At 42.7% G+C, this 16,355-nt stretch overlaps 1 protein-coding gene across 1 annotated transcript in view; it reads right to left on the reverse strand.

Annotated features, from left to right (window-relative positions):
* ddx31 (DEAD (Asp-Glu-Ala-Asp) box polypeptide 31) overlaps positions 1-16,355 on the reverse strand; it is a 120,088-nt gene that overhangs the window by 82,679 nt on the left and 21,054 nt on the right. The window contains exons 8-14 of the mRNA XM_070863375.1: positions 15,901-15,942; positions 8,674-8,738; positions 6,137-6,256; positions 5,365-5,471; positions 4,384-4,616; positions 3,132-3,308; positions 1,423-1,482 (exon numbers count right to left, since the gene is read on the reverse strand). Coding sequence (XP_070719476.1) covers positions 1,423-1,482; positions 3,132-3,308; positions 4,384-4,616; positions 5,365-5,471; positions 6,137-6,256; positions 8,674-8,738; positions 15,901-15,942 — 804 coding nt within the window. The remainder of the gene's footprint in view (positions 1-1,422; positions 1,483-3,131; positions 3,309-4,383; positions 4,617-5,364; positions 5,472-6,136; positions 6,257-8,673; positions 8,739-15,900; positions 15,943-16,355) is intronic.

Genomic DNA, 16,355 nt, shown 5'->3' on the forward strand with positions numbered 1-16,355 from the left:
GCTGGAATTAATAATGAACCATGATTGTTATAAAAAAAACGCATTATTTCACTAATGTATGTCAGGGACAGGAACCAACCTGATCAGGCCTATGTATAGCTCCAGTCAAATTCCCATTATTACCCTCTGATGTGGCATTTTAAAAACTATCGCCCCCCCCCACCACCTTTTCAGGACAATAAATGTAAGTGTTTCCGGCAACTGGAGAACAAAGTAAAACAGTAAAGGAAATCAGACAGAAAGGAAATTTCTTTATCTAGAGAGTGGTTAGAACGTGGAACTTGTTATCACATAGAGTAGTTGAGGCGAATATTATAGATGCATTTAAGGGGGAGCTAGTTCAGTACATGAGGAAGGAATAGAAGGATATGTTGATAGGATTAGATTAAGTAGGGTGGGAGGAGGCTCAAGTGGAGCATAAAAACCGGCACAGACCAGTTGGGCTGAATGGCCTGTTTTTGTGCTGTAAATGTTATGTAAAACTTACATATCTGAAAGCTGAGAAAGGAACTATGTCTCAAAACACTTGATATTGAATGAACTCTATTGCGCAGAGACAGAATAAAGCTTCCCTGTATACACTACCTCACAAGTGTGAATTTGTCCTCATCCCTCACGAAACATCCTTGTGGCCTCAGAGTGTGATTGCCAACTTTGGTGCTAGATTATGGACATTTTGTTTTGTGTATCCATACCCATTGCATCAGCCAATCAGTCTTGAGTTTTATTCTTAATTGTGGAAAAGCTATCACTTGTTATTTTGAAAGCTTTAATTAGCTTTTGTTGCTCAAAGGGTTAATGATGTTAGTCAGGAAACAAATATGTCAGGAGACACCTGGGAAGACAGAAGTGCAGAGGGGCAAAAAAACAAAACACGTGAAGGGAAAACAGAAACCATCAGAATAAAAGGAGCACTGTAAGGGAAAAACAGGAAGGAAGGGAAAAACAGGAAACAAGAGAAAAACTGAAGCACAGAAAAAGAACAAGGATTAGCCAAATATTCAGAGAAAACCATGCAGATTCACCGAAAGATGTTTTGTATAAGCCACTGGGAGAATGATTTTCACTTTACTAGTCAAAAATAATCTAAAGAATTAGAGTTTCTCCATTCTTTTAGGAACATAGGAACAGGAGTAGGCCATTCAGCCCCTCGAGCTTCTTCCGCCTTTCAATGAGATCGTGGCTGATCTGTATCCTAACTCCATTTATTCACCTCCATATCCCTTAATACCCTTGTCTAGTAAAACTATTAAACTCAGATTTTAAATGATTAATTGAGCTTGCATCTACTGCTTTTTGTGGGAGAGTGCTTCACACTCTCAATGCCCTTTGCGTGAAGATGCGTTTCCTAACGTCGCTCCTGGCTCTGATTTTAAGGTCATGTCCCCTTGTCCCAAACTCCCCTTTCAGAGGTGTACTCACAGTGCAGAGAAGGACACCCATTTTTGATTGTGAAAACTCTAGAAAAACTTGCTTCCGTGCCTGCAAGATAAAAGAAGCAGACACTAGTACCATGATCAGAGCGTGCAATAGTGTACAGTGCATTCCTATATTAGGCACCAACGTTCAGTTCTAACGGGGAGAGTAGACTCCTTGTGGTTTCCCCGATAGAATAATACAAATGAACCATTCTGAAATATAATCACCATCACAAATCAAATCACCTGGCAAGTTGTGGGAGCGCGATTCACAGTTCCCATTTCAACAAAGTCGCGAACACCTCCATCTGATTACTGGGCTAAGAAAATGATAAAACGTGCATTTTTAACACGCTTGAAAATGGTCCAGAAAAAAAGCCAATGCATGGAAATGACAGTGACATTCTTCTGGTAGTGGGGATAGATTGAAAAGATGGGGCAACTTAGAAATAAGTATTGGTAAGCAGCAAGTGACAACAGACAATGACAGCAAGAGGAATCTCACTGTATCTGAAATGCAGCAGTGCATCCGCTCAGCAGTACCATATGGGGTATGCTATTTAGCTCCATTGAAGCTCTAATTTGAAGACATAATGCACTAATTATACTCAGGGTAATAAACATTAAAATTCCTCCCCTGACACCCATCCACTTAATCTTTGTGTTGCTAGATAACAGCTGGTCAGGGTGTGTGCGGCCTACATACCCGGCCTGCTCTGACTCATGAACTGCAATAGTTACAATGGGTATCAAAGCTGTCAGTGCAGGTTTGTTTTACTAAAATGAAAAACTATTTTCTCCTTTCTCCATATCCACACCATCTTCCTCAATCACAGAGGTAGGGCAGTTCTGTTCCAGTAAGGCAGGTATGTGGACCATTCTCCAGCCAATTTTCCCTTCCTCCCTTTGACTCGCTAACAGTCAGTCAATGGCTAGGATTTTATATTTGCATTTCCCGGATGGAAATCTCAGGATTTTAAATGCCGATTACCCCAGAACATTTGTGTGTTTTTTTAAATACATGTAATTGCCTATGGGCAGCCACATTCATAGGCAACCATTTGAGCTTTCCAAATGACAAGGCTACAAATGCTGCCAAAAGCTCTGGTCCTCAGAGCACAATAGAAACGTCTCAGGTCACATCTAGAAGTGTTGAACGTCACACAGTTTAAAGCCATGCTATAGCTTCTTACACAGGCTGCAGCAATAATGGCAAATTCAAAATAAAACTTCTTGTCTGGTGGGATAGGGCGGTTCCACATCCCCTTCCTCCCACAATGAATTTCTTCACCTGTCAGGAGTTAGAGCTCTGCAATACTCCAAGGTATTCTCTCGAACAGCCTAGCCAACAACCAGCGAGTCTCATCGACTGGGGAGTTTCCGCAACCATTTAAGTGAGATCCAATGGCTGTCTGGCGGCCTGCTGATGCACTTTGCATGCAGTACCATGGTGCTCCTTTCCTGCAGTTCCCCACATGGAGCGTTTCTGATCTCACCCACGCAGTCTGGGTGATAAATAGTAGAATCAGCCATGGCAGTCCTGCACACCCCTGAGCAGCTGTTTGAAGAGTAGCACAGGCAGAGGTTGCGGAAACTGCCAGGGTTACCGAGTGGTGTTGGATAGTGGGGAATCGGAGCAGGCAAATGGAAAATCATTTCCTAATGTCAGGTGTCAGTTCCTTCAAGCCTCAACACAAATAAAAGCACACTCACCTCCTGTTCCATGTTCCCATGCAATCGCAGAAACAGCATCTTACAAGCTGAGAAAGGTAATTGTTTTAGCGTCTTGCTGTTGGAATATGGAGTAAGGGCGTTTGTGAAAAGGGTGTAGTGAAATTCCACAGACTCACAACTGGAGAAAAATATGATCATTTTCTGATTCTTTTCAAACTGTAAAGAATAGAAAGAATTATCAAGACATGTGGCAGGGTCGGAAGTAAAAGGAGCTCCATTAATCATTCACAATTGTTAGGAGTGGAAATACTACACACGGGAATGCAACAATGAATGGTCTTTTGTTCTTAGGAGGAACAATCTTAGGATTGAGTCTTAGTTTAGTCTGTTTTAAATTGGACAAAATGAATTAAATGCAAGACAAGAATGATCTTTTTAATGCTCACCCTCCAACTGAATTCAAATTCTCAAACTGTCATGGTGGAATTTGAAGTCTTGATCAGAGGAACAGAGGGACCTTGGAGTGCATGTCCACAGATCCCTGAAGGTAGCAGGACAGGTAGATAAGGCGGTTGAGAAGGCAGAGAGGATACTTTCCTTTATTAGTGGAGGCATAGAATATAAGGGCAGGGAGGTTATGCTAGAACTGTATAAAACACTATAGGCCACAGCTAGAGTACTACGTGCAGTTCTGGTCACCACATTACAGGAAAGATGTAATTGCATTAGAGAGGGTACAGAAGAGATTTACGAGGATGTTGCCTTGACTGGAGAATTTTAGCTATGAGGAAAGCCTGGAAAGGCTGGGGTTGTTTTCTTTGGAACAGAGGAGGCCGAGGGGAGATTTCATTGAGATGTATAAAATTATATGGGGCCTAGATAGAGTGGATAGGCAGGATCTATTTCCCTTAGCAGAGAGGCCAATAACCAGGGGGTATAGATTTAAAGTAATTGAGAGGATTAGAGGGGAGTTGAGAATTCTTTTTCACCCAGAGAGTGGTGAAGGTCTGGAACTCATTGCCTGAAAGGGTGTTGGAGACAGAAACCCTCATTGCAGTTAAAAAGTACCTGGATATGCACTTGAAGTGCCGTAACCTAAAGGCTATAGACCAGAAACTGGAAAGTGGGATTAAGCTGGATAGCCCCATTTCGACTGGCACAGACACGATGGGCCAAATGGCCTCCTTCTGTGCAGTAAATTTCTATGATTCTATGATCATTAGTCCAAGCTTCTGAATTACTAGTCCAGTAACACAACCACTGCACAATCATATTCAGAGTCATTTCTTACTTTGCATTTTTGGAGTATGAATGCGGAAAGTGTAACCAGACGCAGTTTGCTGGGAACCAGCACCATAAACTGTTGAAGTTGTTCTGGAATTGAATAGCATTCTGCATCTTTCTTGATATTGTCCTGCTCGATCTTCACCCCTTTTGTTGCGAAGACAGGCTTGGACTGGTCTGTTTCTGTGATGTGTATATTGACTGGCTCTTTTAAACTGATCCCAGCTAATCGATTCACTCCTGGGGTAGAAGCACAGAGCGTTTAGGAGAAAATGTTCACCTTTGTTTTAGATTATCTGTGATGTGCACAATTTCATTAATGCTGCCAAATATTATTCTTGAAAAGGAGTGCTAAGAGGCAAAGGAGGCCTGCACAGCCCCTGAAAAAAATGGTACTGAAAACAATAGCAGCCTAGAACTGAACAGAATTATACAACTTTCATTCAGCTTCAGCTTGCATTTTTTAAAATTCATTAATTTTGGTTTAACATAAAGCTTTTAAAACCAAAAGGCATGGTGGAGAGTCATATGGCGTTTTAACAGATTTCACCGTACACTGCTGTTGGTGTGTTTCACATAGGAAAGTCCGACCGGAAAAGACTTCAGTCAATTTGGGCCGTCCCAAAGACTGAAATTTATTTTTTTATTCATTCTGGGGATATGGTCGTCACTAGAAAAATCAGCATTTATCGCCCATCCATAGTTGCTGTTGAGAAGGAGATGGTGGTGGCCTTATTCTTGAACTTCTGCAGTTTGTGTGGTGAAGGTACTCCCGACAGTGCTGTTAGCTAGGGATTTCCAGGATTTTGACCCAGCGACCATGAAAGAAGCAAAATTCATAACATGTGGATGGCAGATTCAAATTTCAAGCAGTCCTGGGACTAAAGCTAGCATCGGAGGCTGGTGTTTTAATGGCTGTACAACAGCAGAATAGAAACCCCCTTTTAAAAAAAAAGATATATTTATTCACCAGGAACCAAAGACTCACCGTCTGTTAGGGTGGCAGAGAGGAGAACGTTTTGCCTTTTTTCATGTGCTGCATTTAGAGCATTCAGTATCATAGTGACATCCTTCTCAAAACCCAGGTCCAACAATCTGTTCAGAGAGAGAAAAAACAGTCACAAATACTATTCTTTATAAGAATTATTTTTTGTGGTCTCACTAAGATATTAAATGACTTGATGTTAGATGGAGCCCAATGTTACTCCCGATCACCAGACGTTAGTTAAGACTGTAAGTAAGACCCAGAAATTCAGAGCATCATGACTGAAAACTGGTTTGCAACCTCCCTCAGTTCAATTCACATAATTTGGCTAACCCACCTCCCTCCACAAAAATGCTTTTCTCAAATTTGCTGTGATGAGGCACTGTAAAGTACAATAGAGACATCTAGTGGTTGCAAAACATTATTGCAGAAGTCGAAAAAAAAACTTTAATTATAGCTTTAATTTAGTTCTACTGTGGCAAACATTATTCCTGCTATCTTTTAATGTTACAGGTACCAGAAAGAAAGACAGAGATTCAGATGCTTTTCCCAATCCAAGAACACAACTCGACAAATCTCCTTGTGACAGGTTATAATGGCACTGAACTGGCATCAGGTCTATTAACCACTATTTCAAACAAAGAATAGCGCATGATGGTGATGAAAAGAGAGAACTTGAAACCCAATTTTAGTTTAACGCAGAAACTCAAACCTCACTCAGCCACGAGTTACAAAAATCTTACTGAACTACACACACTCACACACGCTCATTCACCTGTCAGCTTCATCAATAATAAGCCATTGTACACGGGTAAAACAAATATTCTTTGTGTTTTTTATGTGGTCCACCAGTCGCCCAGGAGTCGATATAAGAATATTTATACCTTTACGTAACCTGGAACAAGAAAAGACAAATCTTAAAAAAAGAGAAATCTGCATTTATATAGCCTCAGATACTTCACGAAGCACTGTATGCACAGTGAATTACTTTGACTGTTAAATAGGCAAAACCAGCAACTATTTTGTGCGTGGCTAAATCCTGCAAACAACGAAAATAACCAGTTAATCTGTTTTGAGTACTGTTAAGGGAGGATGCGGGGAGAATTACTTGATTTTCTTCAAATAGCGCAATGGGATCTTTTAATGTCCACCTGGAACACTGGAACTGGCAGACAGAGCCGGGGTTTAACATCTGAAGGACGGCACCTTTGACAATGCTGCAGTCCCTCAGTACTGCACTGAAGGGTCATGCTCAGGTCTAGGAATGGGACTTGAATCCATAATCTTTTCACTCCAAGAAGTAGGTCCAGCTGACAGTACACTTCCTACAATAAAAATGCAACAATATGCTGACACACCAATGTAGAACAATTTCATGTTGCATGCGCACATGTACACTCATATACAACTTGTATTGTACTGTATCATGTTTAACTCATTCCATAAAGAAGCCATTTAGTTGAATAAAGGAGTAATTTTCAATATAGAAAATGAATCTCCAAAATGCCAATAAATTATCAACTTGCTCTTTTTATTCTGTGATACTGCTTTCTTTAAGTACTTTAAGGTTGCAGTTTTTGATGCTCTAGTCTCACTAATCTCAGTGTCAGCTGTGGCTCAGTGGGTAGCACACTCCCCTCTGAGTCAGAAGGTTGTCAGTTCAAGTCCCACTCCAGGGACTTGAGCACATAAATCCAGCCCGACACGCCAGTGCAATGCAGTGCTGAGGGAGTGCTACACTGTCGGAGGTGCCGTCTTCCAGATGAGACGTTAAACTGAGGCCCTGTCTGCTCTCTCAAGTGGACGTAAAAGATTCCATGGCACTATTTCAAAGAAGATCAGGGGAGTTATCCCCGTTGCTCTGGCCAATATTTGTCGATCAATCAACATAACAAAAAAAACAGATTAGCTGGTCATTATCACATTGCTGTTTGTGGAAGCTTGCTGTGTGCAAATTAGCTGCCGTGTTTCCCACATTACAACAGTGACTACACAACAGTGACTACATTCCAAAAGTACTTCATTGGCTGTAAAGCGATTTGAGACGTTCGGTGGTCGTGAATGGCGAGACATAAACATAGAAACATAGAAAATAGGTGCAGGAGTAGGCCATTCGGCCCTTCTAGCCTGCACCGCCATTCAATGAGTTCATGGCTGAACATGCAACTTCACTACCCCATTCCTGCTTTCTCACCATACCCCTTGATCCCCCTAGTAGTAAGGACTTCATCGAACTCCTTTTTGAATATATTTAGTGAATTGGCCTCAACAACTTTCTATGGTAGAGAATTCCACAGGTTCACCACTCTCTGGGTGAAGAAATTCCTCCTCATCTCGGTCCTAAATGGCTTCCCCCTTATCCTTAGACTGTGTCCCCTGGTTCTGGACTTCCCCAACATTGGGAACATTCTTCCTGCATCTAACCTGTCTAACCCCGTCAGAATTTTAAACGTTTCTATGAGGTCCCCTCTCATTCTTCTGAACTCCAGTGAATACAAGCCCAGTTGATCCAGTCTTTCTTGATAGGTCAGTCCCGCCATCCCGGGAATCAGTCTGGTGAACCTTCGCTGCACTCCCTCAATAGCAAGAATGTCCTTCCTCAGGTTAGGAGACCAAAACTGTGCACAATACTCCAGGTGTGGCCTCACCAAGGCCCTGTACAATTGTAGCAACACCTCCCTGCCCTTGTACTCAAATCCCCTCGCTATGAAGGCCAACATGCCATTTGCTTTCTTAACCGCCTGCTGTACCTGCATGCCAACCTTCAATGACTGATGTACCATGACACGCAGGTCTCTTTGCACCTCCCCTTTTCCTAAAGTCTTTCTTTCTTTCAAGGCCAACAATTTTCATTTGATGGTGTGCTATTGTGAATGTCCAATAACAGAGCAAGAAATGAGCCTCAATAGAAAAAGGTGGCAAACTTGTTCCAACAGTTCAATGTCAAAGTTACAACACATAGAGGGGGCAAGATCTAGGGCATTTACTACAAATACTATGTGGCTGTTTCTTTAATTCTTCTCTTTTCTCTATTTCTAATATATATTTCTAATAACTGCAAATTAAGGACAGGAGTAAAATGTGAAAAGTTAACTCAACTAATGAGTTGAGAGACTGTTAGAACCATACAGCAAAGGAGGAAGCCATTCGGCCCATTGTGCCTGTGCTGGCTCTTTGAAAGAGCTATCCAATTAGTCATACTAATTGTTCCATCAACACCTTTGAAATAGGATCCGAAGACTGTGGTTTACTCAGCAAGTTCATGTTTACTTTGCTTTTTTCTATTCACTTCACCGATCGGACTGGACATACCTGGCTTTCTCAGATTTTCGTTTTTCTCCTCCCATCAGCACTCCTGGTACAATCCATGTAAATGGCTATTCAGTAAAAAGAAATTGATATAACTGCTCAAATAAGAACACGAACTGTACAATCTGGTTTTGTCCGCTTCACTGGCACTGGTCTTATAAATAATGGCAGAGTACAAAAATAAAGAACTAATGATAAATTTTTACAGACATTGGTTAAGCCATAATTCTGGGCATCACACTTCAGGAAAGATGTAAAGGCCTTCGAAAGGGTAGAGGAGGTTTATCAGGATGTTACCAGGGATGAGGGACTTCAGTTATGAGGAGAAGTTGGAAAAGTTAGGACTGTTCTCCTTGGAAAGAGGTCAAGAGGTGACCCAATAGAGGTTTTCAAGATGATGAGAGGTTTTGATGGAGTGAATAGAGAAAAATTATTCCCTCTGGCGAGTGGGTCAATAACCAGAGGTCATAGATTCAAATCATTGCCAAAGATCTAGAAGGGAGTTGAGGAGAATTCTTTCACTCAGTGAGTTGTCGGGATCTGGAACTCTCACAAAGATAGATCATCTTATCACAGTATAAACCAGACAGTTGAGAAAAATACACTCCAAGGCTAGGTCACATGGGGTGATAAGAGATTACAGGAAACAAAAGACGATTGAAGAACATCTCAACTGGTTGAAAGCAGTTAGGCCAAGAGAAGAAGAGTTCGCAGACCTGAGAATGATGTGGCACATAACTTATCAGATAAAAGGCGCACAGGGGAGGTAACGAAGTTTGCTGTCAATATAATTGTATTAACCAATTAATATTTGTAATCATAGTAGTTAGGCGAAAATTGTGTGACGCGGCAGGGAAACAACAAATGGAAAGCCTCCGCACGGAACTTCATGATTTTGTATGTATTTTGACTGTATAAAAACAGTAACCCGACTATTGTTTGGATAGAACAGCTAGTTTGGGTCACCGAGTTACTGAACACATGTAGAAGCTGTCTCTCCCTCGATCGAGTACTTAATAAACGATTCTTTTCTCCAAAACAGACTTGTGTCGAGTATCTTTGTAATACTCCACTACAGGCAGGTACTTGAGGATGAGAAACTTACAGGGTTACGGAGAAAAAGCGGGAATGTGGGACTAAGCACGACTGCTTTTTCAAAAACGGGCCTCTTTTGAGCTGGAAATTTCTATAATTTGATGATTTTAATAATGCCCCAATTACTGCCCTGGTTGAATCAAACTTGAAACTTTGGTGGTCCGTTTGGCTAAGTAGCTCATTGGGTAGTACATTTTTTAATCTATTAAGCCATCAGGGATCTGCAATTGTTCAGAATATCACACTGATGTCAGACGATAACCAGTAGAGGTCAAGAGTCAAAGAAACAAAACCAGAATGGAGCCAGTATTAAATTATGTATCTCTTTGAATGTTAGCTCCTATTGCAATTATGATAGAAACAGCCACAAAGGATGGCACTGTTTGCATAATGATTTTCATGGGCACCGAGAATGACCTTATTACATCAATAAAGACACAGCCATTTCACCAGATAAAAGATAAATTATAGCATGATGGTTGTAGAAGAAAATTGCAAAGATGCACAAGGTCAGATTTTCTTTGCCTATTTCTAAATAGTGAGGGGGAGGGTTCAGGTGAGCAGAGATTAAAAAAGTCAAAGAGCAAGGAGAGGCAATAGCGCAAGGTAGCGGTGGGGGAAAATGATAACCAGAGTGTGACAGGAAGGGACAGAATGTATAAAAATAAGTGCGCATCAGAAAGTGGGGTCAAAGCAGGGGAAAATGGTAAAAAGACAAAATTAAAAGCTCTTAATCTGAATGCGCGCAGCATTTGTAACAAGATAGATGAGTTTGACGGCACAAATAGATATAAATGGGTATGATCTGATAGCCATTATAGAGACATGGTTGCAAGGTGACCAAGACTGGGAAATGAATATTCAGGGGTATTTGACAATTCGGAAGGATAGACAGAAAGGAAAAGAAGGTGGGTAGTTCTGTTAATAAAAGATGAGATCGGTGCGTTAGTGAGAAACGATATTGGCTCAGAAGATCAAGATGTAGAATCAGTTTGGGTAGAGATAAAAAATAATAAGCGGAAGAAGTCACTGGTGGGCGTAGTCTATAAGCCCCCTAACAGTCGCTATACTGTTGGACAGAGTATAAATCAAGAAATAATGGAGGCTTGTAAGAAAGGTACAGCAATAATCATTGGCGATTTTAATTTTCATATTGATTGGACAAATGAAATTGGCCAAGGTAGCCTTGAGGAAGAGGTCAGAGTGTATCCGGGATGGTTTCCTTGAACAGTACATTGTGGAACCAACCAGGGAGCAGGCTACCTTGGATCTGGTACTGTGTAATGAGACAGGATTAATAAATGATCTCATAGTAAAGAATCCTCTAGGTAAGAGTGATCATCGCATGGTTGAATTTCAAATTCAGTTGGCGGGTAAGAAAGTTGGATCTCAAACCAGTGTCTTGATCTTAAATAAAGGCAATTATAAAGGTTTGAAGGCAGAGTTGCCGAAAGTGGACTGGGAAAATAGATTAAAGTGTAAGACGGTTGATAAGCAGTCGCAGACATTTAAGGAGATATTTCATAACACTCAACAAAAATATATTCTAGTGAGAAGGAAAGAGTTTAAGAGAAAGGAGAACCATCCGTGGCTAACTAAGGAAGTAAAGGATGGTATCAAATTGAAAACAATGGCATACAAAGTGGCCAAGATTAGTGGGAGGCCAGAGGATTGGGAAATTAAAAAAAAACAGAAAGGGACTAAAAAATAATAGAGAGAGGGAAGATAGATTATGAGAGCAAACTAGCAAGAAATATAAAAACAGATAGTAAGAGCTTCTATAGGTCTATAAAAAGGAACAGAGTAGCTAAAGTAAACGTTGGTCCCTTAGAGGATGAGACTGGGGAATTAATAATGAGGAACAGGGAAATGGCAGAGACTTTGAACAAATATATTGTATCAGTCTTCATGGTAGAAGAGACTAAAAACATCCCAATAATGGATAATCAAGGGACTATTGGGAGGGAGGAACTTAAAATAATCACTATCACGAAAGAAAAAGTACTCGGTAAAATAATGGGACTAAAGTGGATGAGTCCCCGGGACCTGATGGCTTGCATCCGAGTGTCTTAAAGAAGTGGCTGCAGAGATAGTGAATGCATTAGTTGTAATCTACCAAAATTCCCTGGATTCTGGAGAGGTCCCAGCGGATTGGAAAACCGCAAATATAACGTCCCCATTTTAAAAAGGAGGCAGACAAAAAGCAGGAAATTATAGACCAGTTAGCCTAACATTTGTCGTTGGGAAAATGGTGGAATCAATTATTAAGGAAATAGTAGCGGGACATTTGGAATAGCATAATACAGTCAAGCAGAGTCAGCATGAAAGGGAAATTATGTTTGACAAATTTGCTGGAGTTCTTTGAGGATGTAACGAGCAGGGTGGATAAGGGGGAACCAGTAGATGTGGTGTATTTGGATTTCCAGAAGGCATTTGATAAGGTTATTGCACAAGATAAAAATTCACGGGGTTGGGAGTAATATATTAGCATGGATAGAGGATTGGCTAACTAACAGAAAACAGAGAGTCGGGATAAATGGGTCATTTTCTGGTTGGCAAATAGCAACTAGTGGGGTGCTGCAGAGATTGGTGCTGGGACCTCAACTATTTACAACCTATATTAATGACTTGGATGAAGGGACTGAGTGCAATGTAGCCAAGTTTGCTGATGATACAAAGATGGGTAGGAAACCAAAGATGAAGAGGACACAAAAATTCTGCAAAGGGATATAGACAGGCTAAGTGAGTGGGGAAACATTTGGCAGATGGAGGAGTATAGGGCCCAAGTTTCGGCCCCGACCTGGACGCCCGTTTTTCACGCCACAAAGTGCGCCGAGAAAAAAACTTAAGATTCTCCGGCTCCCTGCAGGTCCTCTGTAGCCGGGCGCGGCACAGCACGAGCTGTAGGAGGCGGAGCTAGGTCCCTGCGCTGAAAACGGTGCCGGGACCTCTGCACATGCACGCTACAGTGGGCGCGCATGTGCAGTAGCTTCAGGCGCTCAAAACTGTGTGGGAGAGGCCCGAAGCACGCAGCCCCTAGCCCTGGCCGAATGGGCTGCGTGCATAAGGCTGCCTCCCACGCCCAGCTCCTGCGTCCTCCCGACCCGACTCGACTCCCGCTTCCCCCCCACCCCGGACCGGACCCGACCCGACCTCCCTCCGCCCCGACCCGACCCGTGCTCCTGACCCCAGACCCGACCCAACCCACCTGTAAATCTGGTGCTGGGGACGGGCCCTGCCCGAAGTCTTGGGCCCGGCCCGTTCAGCCTCCCTCCCCCTTCTCCTTTCCCCCCCCCTTTCCTTCTCCTCTCCCCCCCTTTCCCCTTTCTCCTCTCCTCTCCACCCCTTTCCCCTTCTCCTCCCCCTTTCCCCTTCTCCTCCCCCCTTCCCCTTCTCCTCCCCCCTTCCCCTTCTCCTCCCCCCCTTCCCCTTCTCCTCCCCCCCCTTTCTCCCTCTACCCCCCCCCCACCTCTCCCTCCCCTCGCTGTCAAAAACACAGACACTGACAGATAGAGAGTGAGACACACACACAGGCAGACAGACAGAGAGATAGAGACACTGACAGAGACACACTGGGGGGGGGGGGGGGCATCCCAGCACGCTGTTGGAGGGCTACCGGTGCTGCAGTCGGTAAGTAGAAAATGTTTTATTTATTGATTTAAAAAAATATATTTATTAATTTTTTTTGATTGATTTATTGGTTGATTTATTGATGTTTTTATCATTTATTATTGATGATGGCTCTTTATTTGTAAAACTGAAGTGTTTACTGTTTGTAAACTTCCCTTTCAACCGCCCCACCCCCCCATTCCCTACACCTGATTTGTAACCTACGCCTGATTTTCTAAAGTGTAGACAAGGTTTTTCCGAGCGTACAAAAATCTTCACTTACTCCATTCTAAGTTAGTTTGGAGTAAGTTTTCACTGCCAAAACTTTGAAAACAGGAGTAAGTGGCCGGACACGCCCCCTTTTGAAAAAAAAATTCTGTTCCAAAGTGAAACTGTTCTAACTGACTAGAACTGGAGCAAACTAAATGCCGAGAATTTGAATTTCTAAGATACTCCGTTCTACACCAGTTGCTCCAAAAAATCAGAAGCAACTGAGGCCGAAACTTGGGCCCATAATGTGGGAAAATGTGAGGTTATCCACTTTGGCAGAAAAAACAGAAAAGCAAATTATAATTTAAATGAAAAAAAATAGCAAAGTGGTGCAGTACAGAGGGACCTGGGAGCCCTTGTGCATGAAACACAAAAAGTTAGTATGCAGATACAGCAAGTAATCAAGGAAGGCAAATGGAATGATGGCCTTTATTGCAAGGGAGATAGAGTATAAAAGCAGAGAAGTCCTGCTACAACTGTACAGGGTATTGGTGAGGCCACACCTGGAGTACTGCATACAGTTTTGGTCTCCTTATTTATGGAGGGATATACTTGCATTGGAAGCAGTTCAGAGAAGGTTCACTAGGTTGATACCTGAGATGAAGGGGTTGACTTCTGAAAAAAGATTGAATAGGTTGGGTCTATACTCATTGGAGTTTAGAAGAATGAGAGGTGATCTTATTGAAACATAAAAGATACTGAGGGGGCTCGACAAGGTAGATGCAGAGAGGATGTTTCCCCTCGTGGGGAAATGTAGAACTAGGGGCATAGTTTCAGAATAAGGGGTCATCCATTTAGAACTGAGATGAGGAGGAATTTCTTCTCTCAGGGAGTTGTAAATCTATGGAATTCTCTGCCGCAGAGAGCTGTGGAGGCTGGGTCATTGAATATATTTAAGGTGGATATAGACAAATTTTTGAGTGATAAGTGAGTGAAGGATTATGGGGAGCCGGCAGGGAAGTGGAGCTGAACCCAAGATCAGATCAGCCATGATCTTATTAAATGGCGGAGCAGGCTCGAGGGGCTAAATGGCCTTCTCCTGCTCCTATTTCTTATGTTCAAAATTCTCATCTTTATTTTCAAGTCGCTCCACGGCTTTACCCATCCCTATGTCTGTAATCTCCTCCAGTCCCACAACTCCGCCACCTCCCCTTCCCCCCGACATGTCTGCGCTCTTCTAATTCTGCCCTCGAGCATCCCTGATTATAATCACCCAACCATTGGTGGCCGTGCCTTCTGTTGCCTAGACCCCAAGCTCTGGAACTCCCTGCCTAAACCTCTCTGCCTCTCTTTCCTCCTTCAAGGCGCTCCTTATAACATACCTCTTTGATCAAGCTTTTGGTCACCTGTGCTAATTTCAACTTATGCAGCTTTGTGTCAAATTTTTTATCTCATAACACGTGAAGCATAGAAACATAGAAAATAGGTGCAGGAGTAGGCCATTCGGCCCTTCGAGCCTGCACCACCATTCAACAAGATCATGGCTGATCATTCACCTCAGTACCCCTTTCCCGCTTTCTCTCCATACCCCTTGATCCCCTTAGCCGTAAGGGCCACATCGAACTCCCTCCCGGATACATTCAACGAACTGGCCCCAACAACCCTCCGCGGCAGGGAACTCCACAGGTCAACAACTGTGAGTGAAGAAGTTTCTCCCCATCTCAGTCCCAAATGGCCCACCCCCCATCCCGAGACCGTGTCCCTGGCTCTGGACCCCCCCCAACACCGGGAACACTCATCCCGCATCCAACCCGTCCAGTCCAGTCAGAATTCCATATGTTTCCATGAGATCCCCTCTCATCCCTCCAAACTCCAGTGAACACAGGCCCAGCCAATCCAGTCTCCCCCCACATGTCAGTCCTGCCATCCCTGCAATCAGCCCGGTGAACCTTTGGGATGTTTCACTACGTTAAAGGCGCTATATAAATACAAGTTGTTGTTGTACTATCCACTTTTGTAGGATTCACCAGTACCACCAGCCAATGATACTTCACAGGCTGAATTCAAGTGCAGTCAGCTTACGGTCATATGTAAAACTTTAAACTCTTAGTATGGAGATAAGTAAGGAAAACAACTCAACATAAAACTGAAATACAGATGACTCCGTTTTCTCAGTCCCCCCTCACTCTGGCACTTTCTAAAATGCTATATCTTAATTGCCACATAACCAGGTCTTCTTTTGAAGAAAATTTCCAACAGTCAATTTTGAAAGGAATATGCAAATATTATTTCTCACTGCTGATGAGATTCTCTTACCTTGATCAATTTCTGTACGGTATCAAAGCTTTGCAGGGCCAGCTGACAAAGAGTAAAAAAAATATCGATGTTCAATTTCTGTGAATGTGCAAATTGCATCCTGCTTTTCGTTAATGTGTGAATATTTGTTCTTGATGAGTGTTGGATATCAAAGAATTTTCCATGTTATACCCAATTACAAAGCATCAGTCACTCTTGCGTTAGCATACCATCCTTCTGAGATGAGATGTCATGGCAGGACATGAACAACTCCTCTCTCTGATGGCTGTGAAGCCAGTTCCTGGTGGGTGTAGGCACACAGCTCAAAACTGCCCAGTATTTGACATCAATTGGCAATCTCACTCAGGCAGATGCAAGAGGTGGAACAGCTCACCGTAGTGCATTAGGGTGCTGTTCTGAGGTTAGGGTTCAGGTTTACTGTAGGCTAGAGTAAAGCAGGCATCGCGATACAGTCG

This window comes from Pristiophorus japonicus, chromosome 20 (genome assembly GCF_044704955.1).
Source record: "Pristiophorus japonicus isolate sPriJap1 chromosome 20, sPriJap1.hap1, whole genome shotgun sequence".
NCBI lineage: Eukaryota > Metazoa > Chordata > Chondrichthyes > Pristiophoridae > Pristiophorus > Pristiophorus japonicus.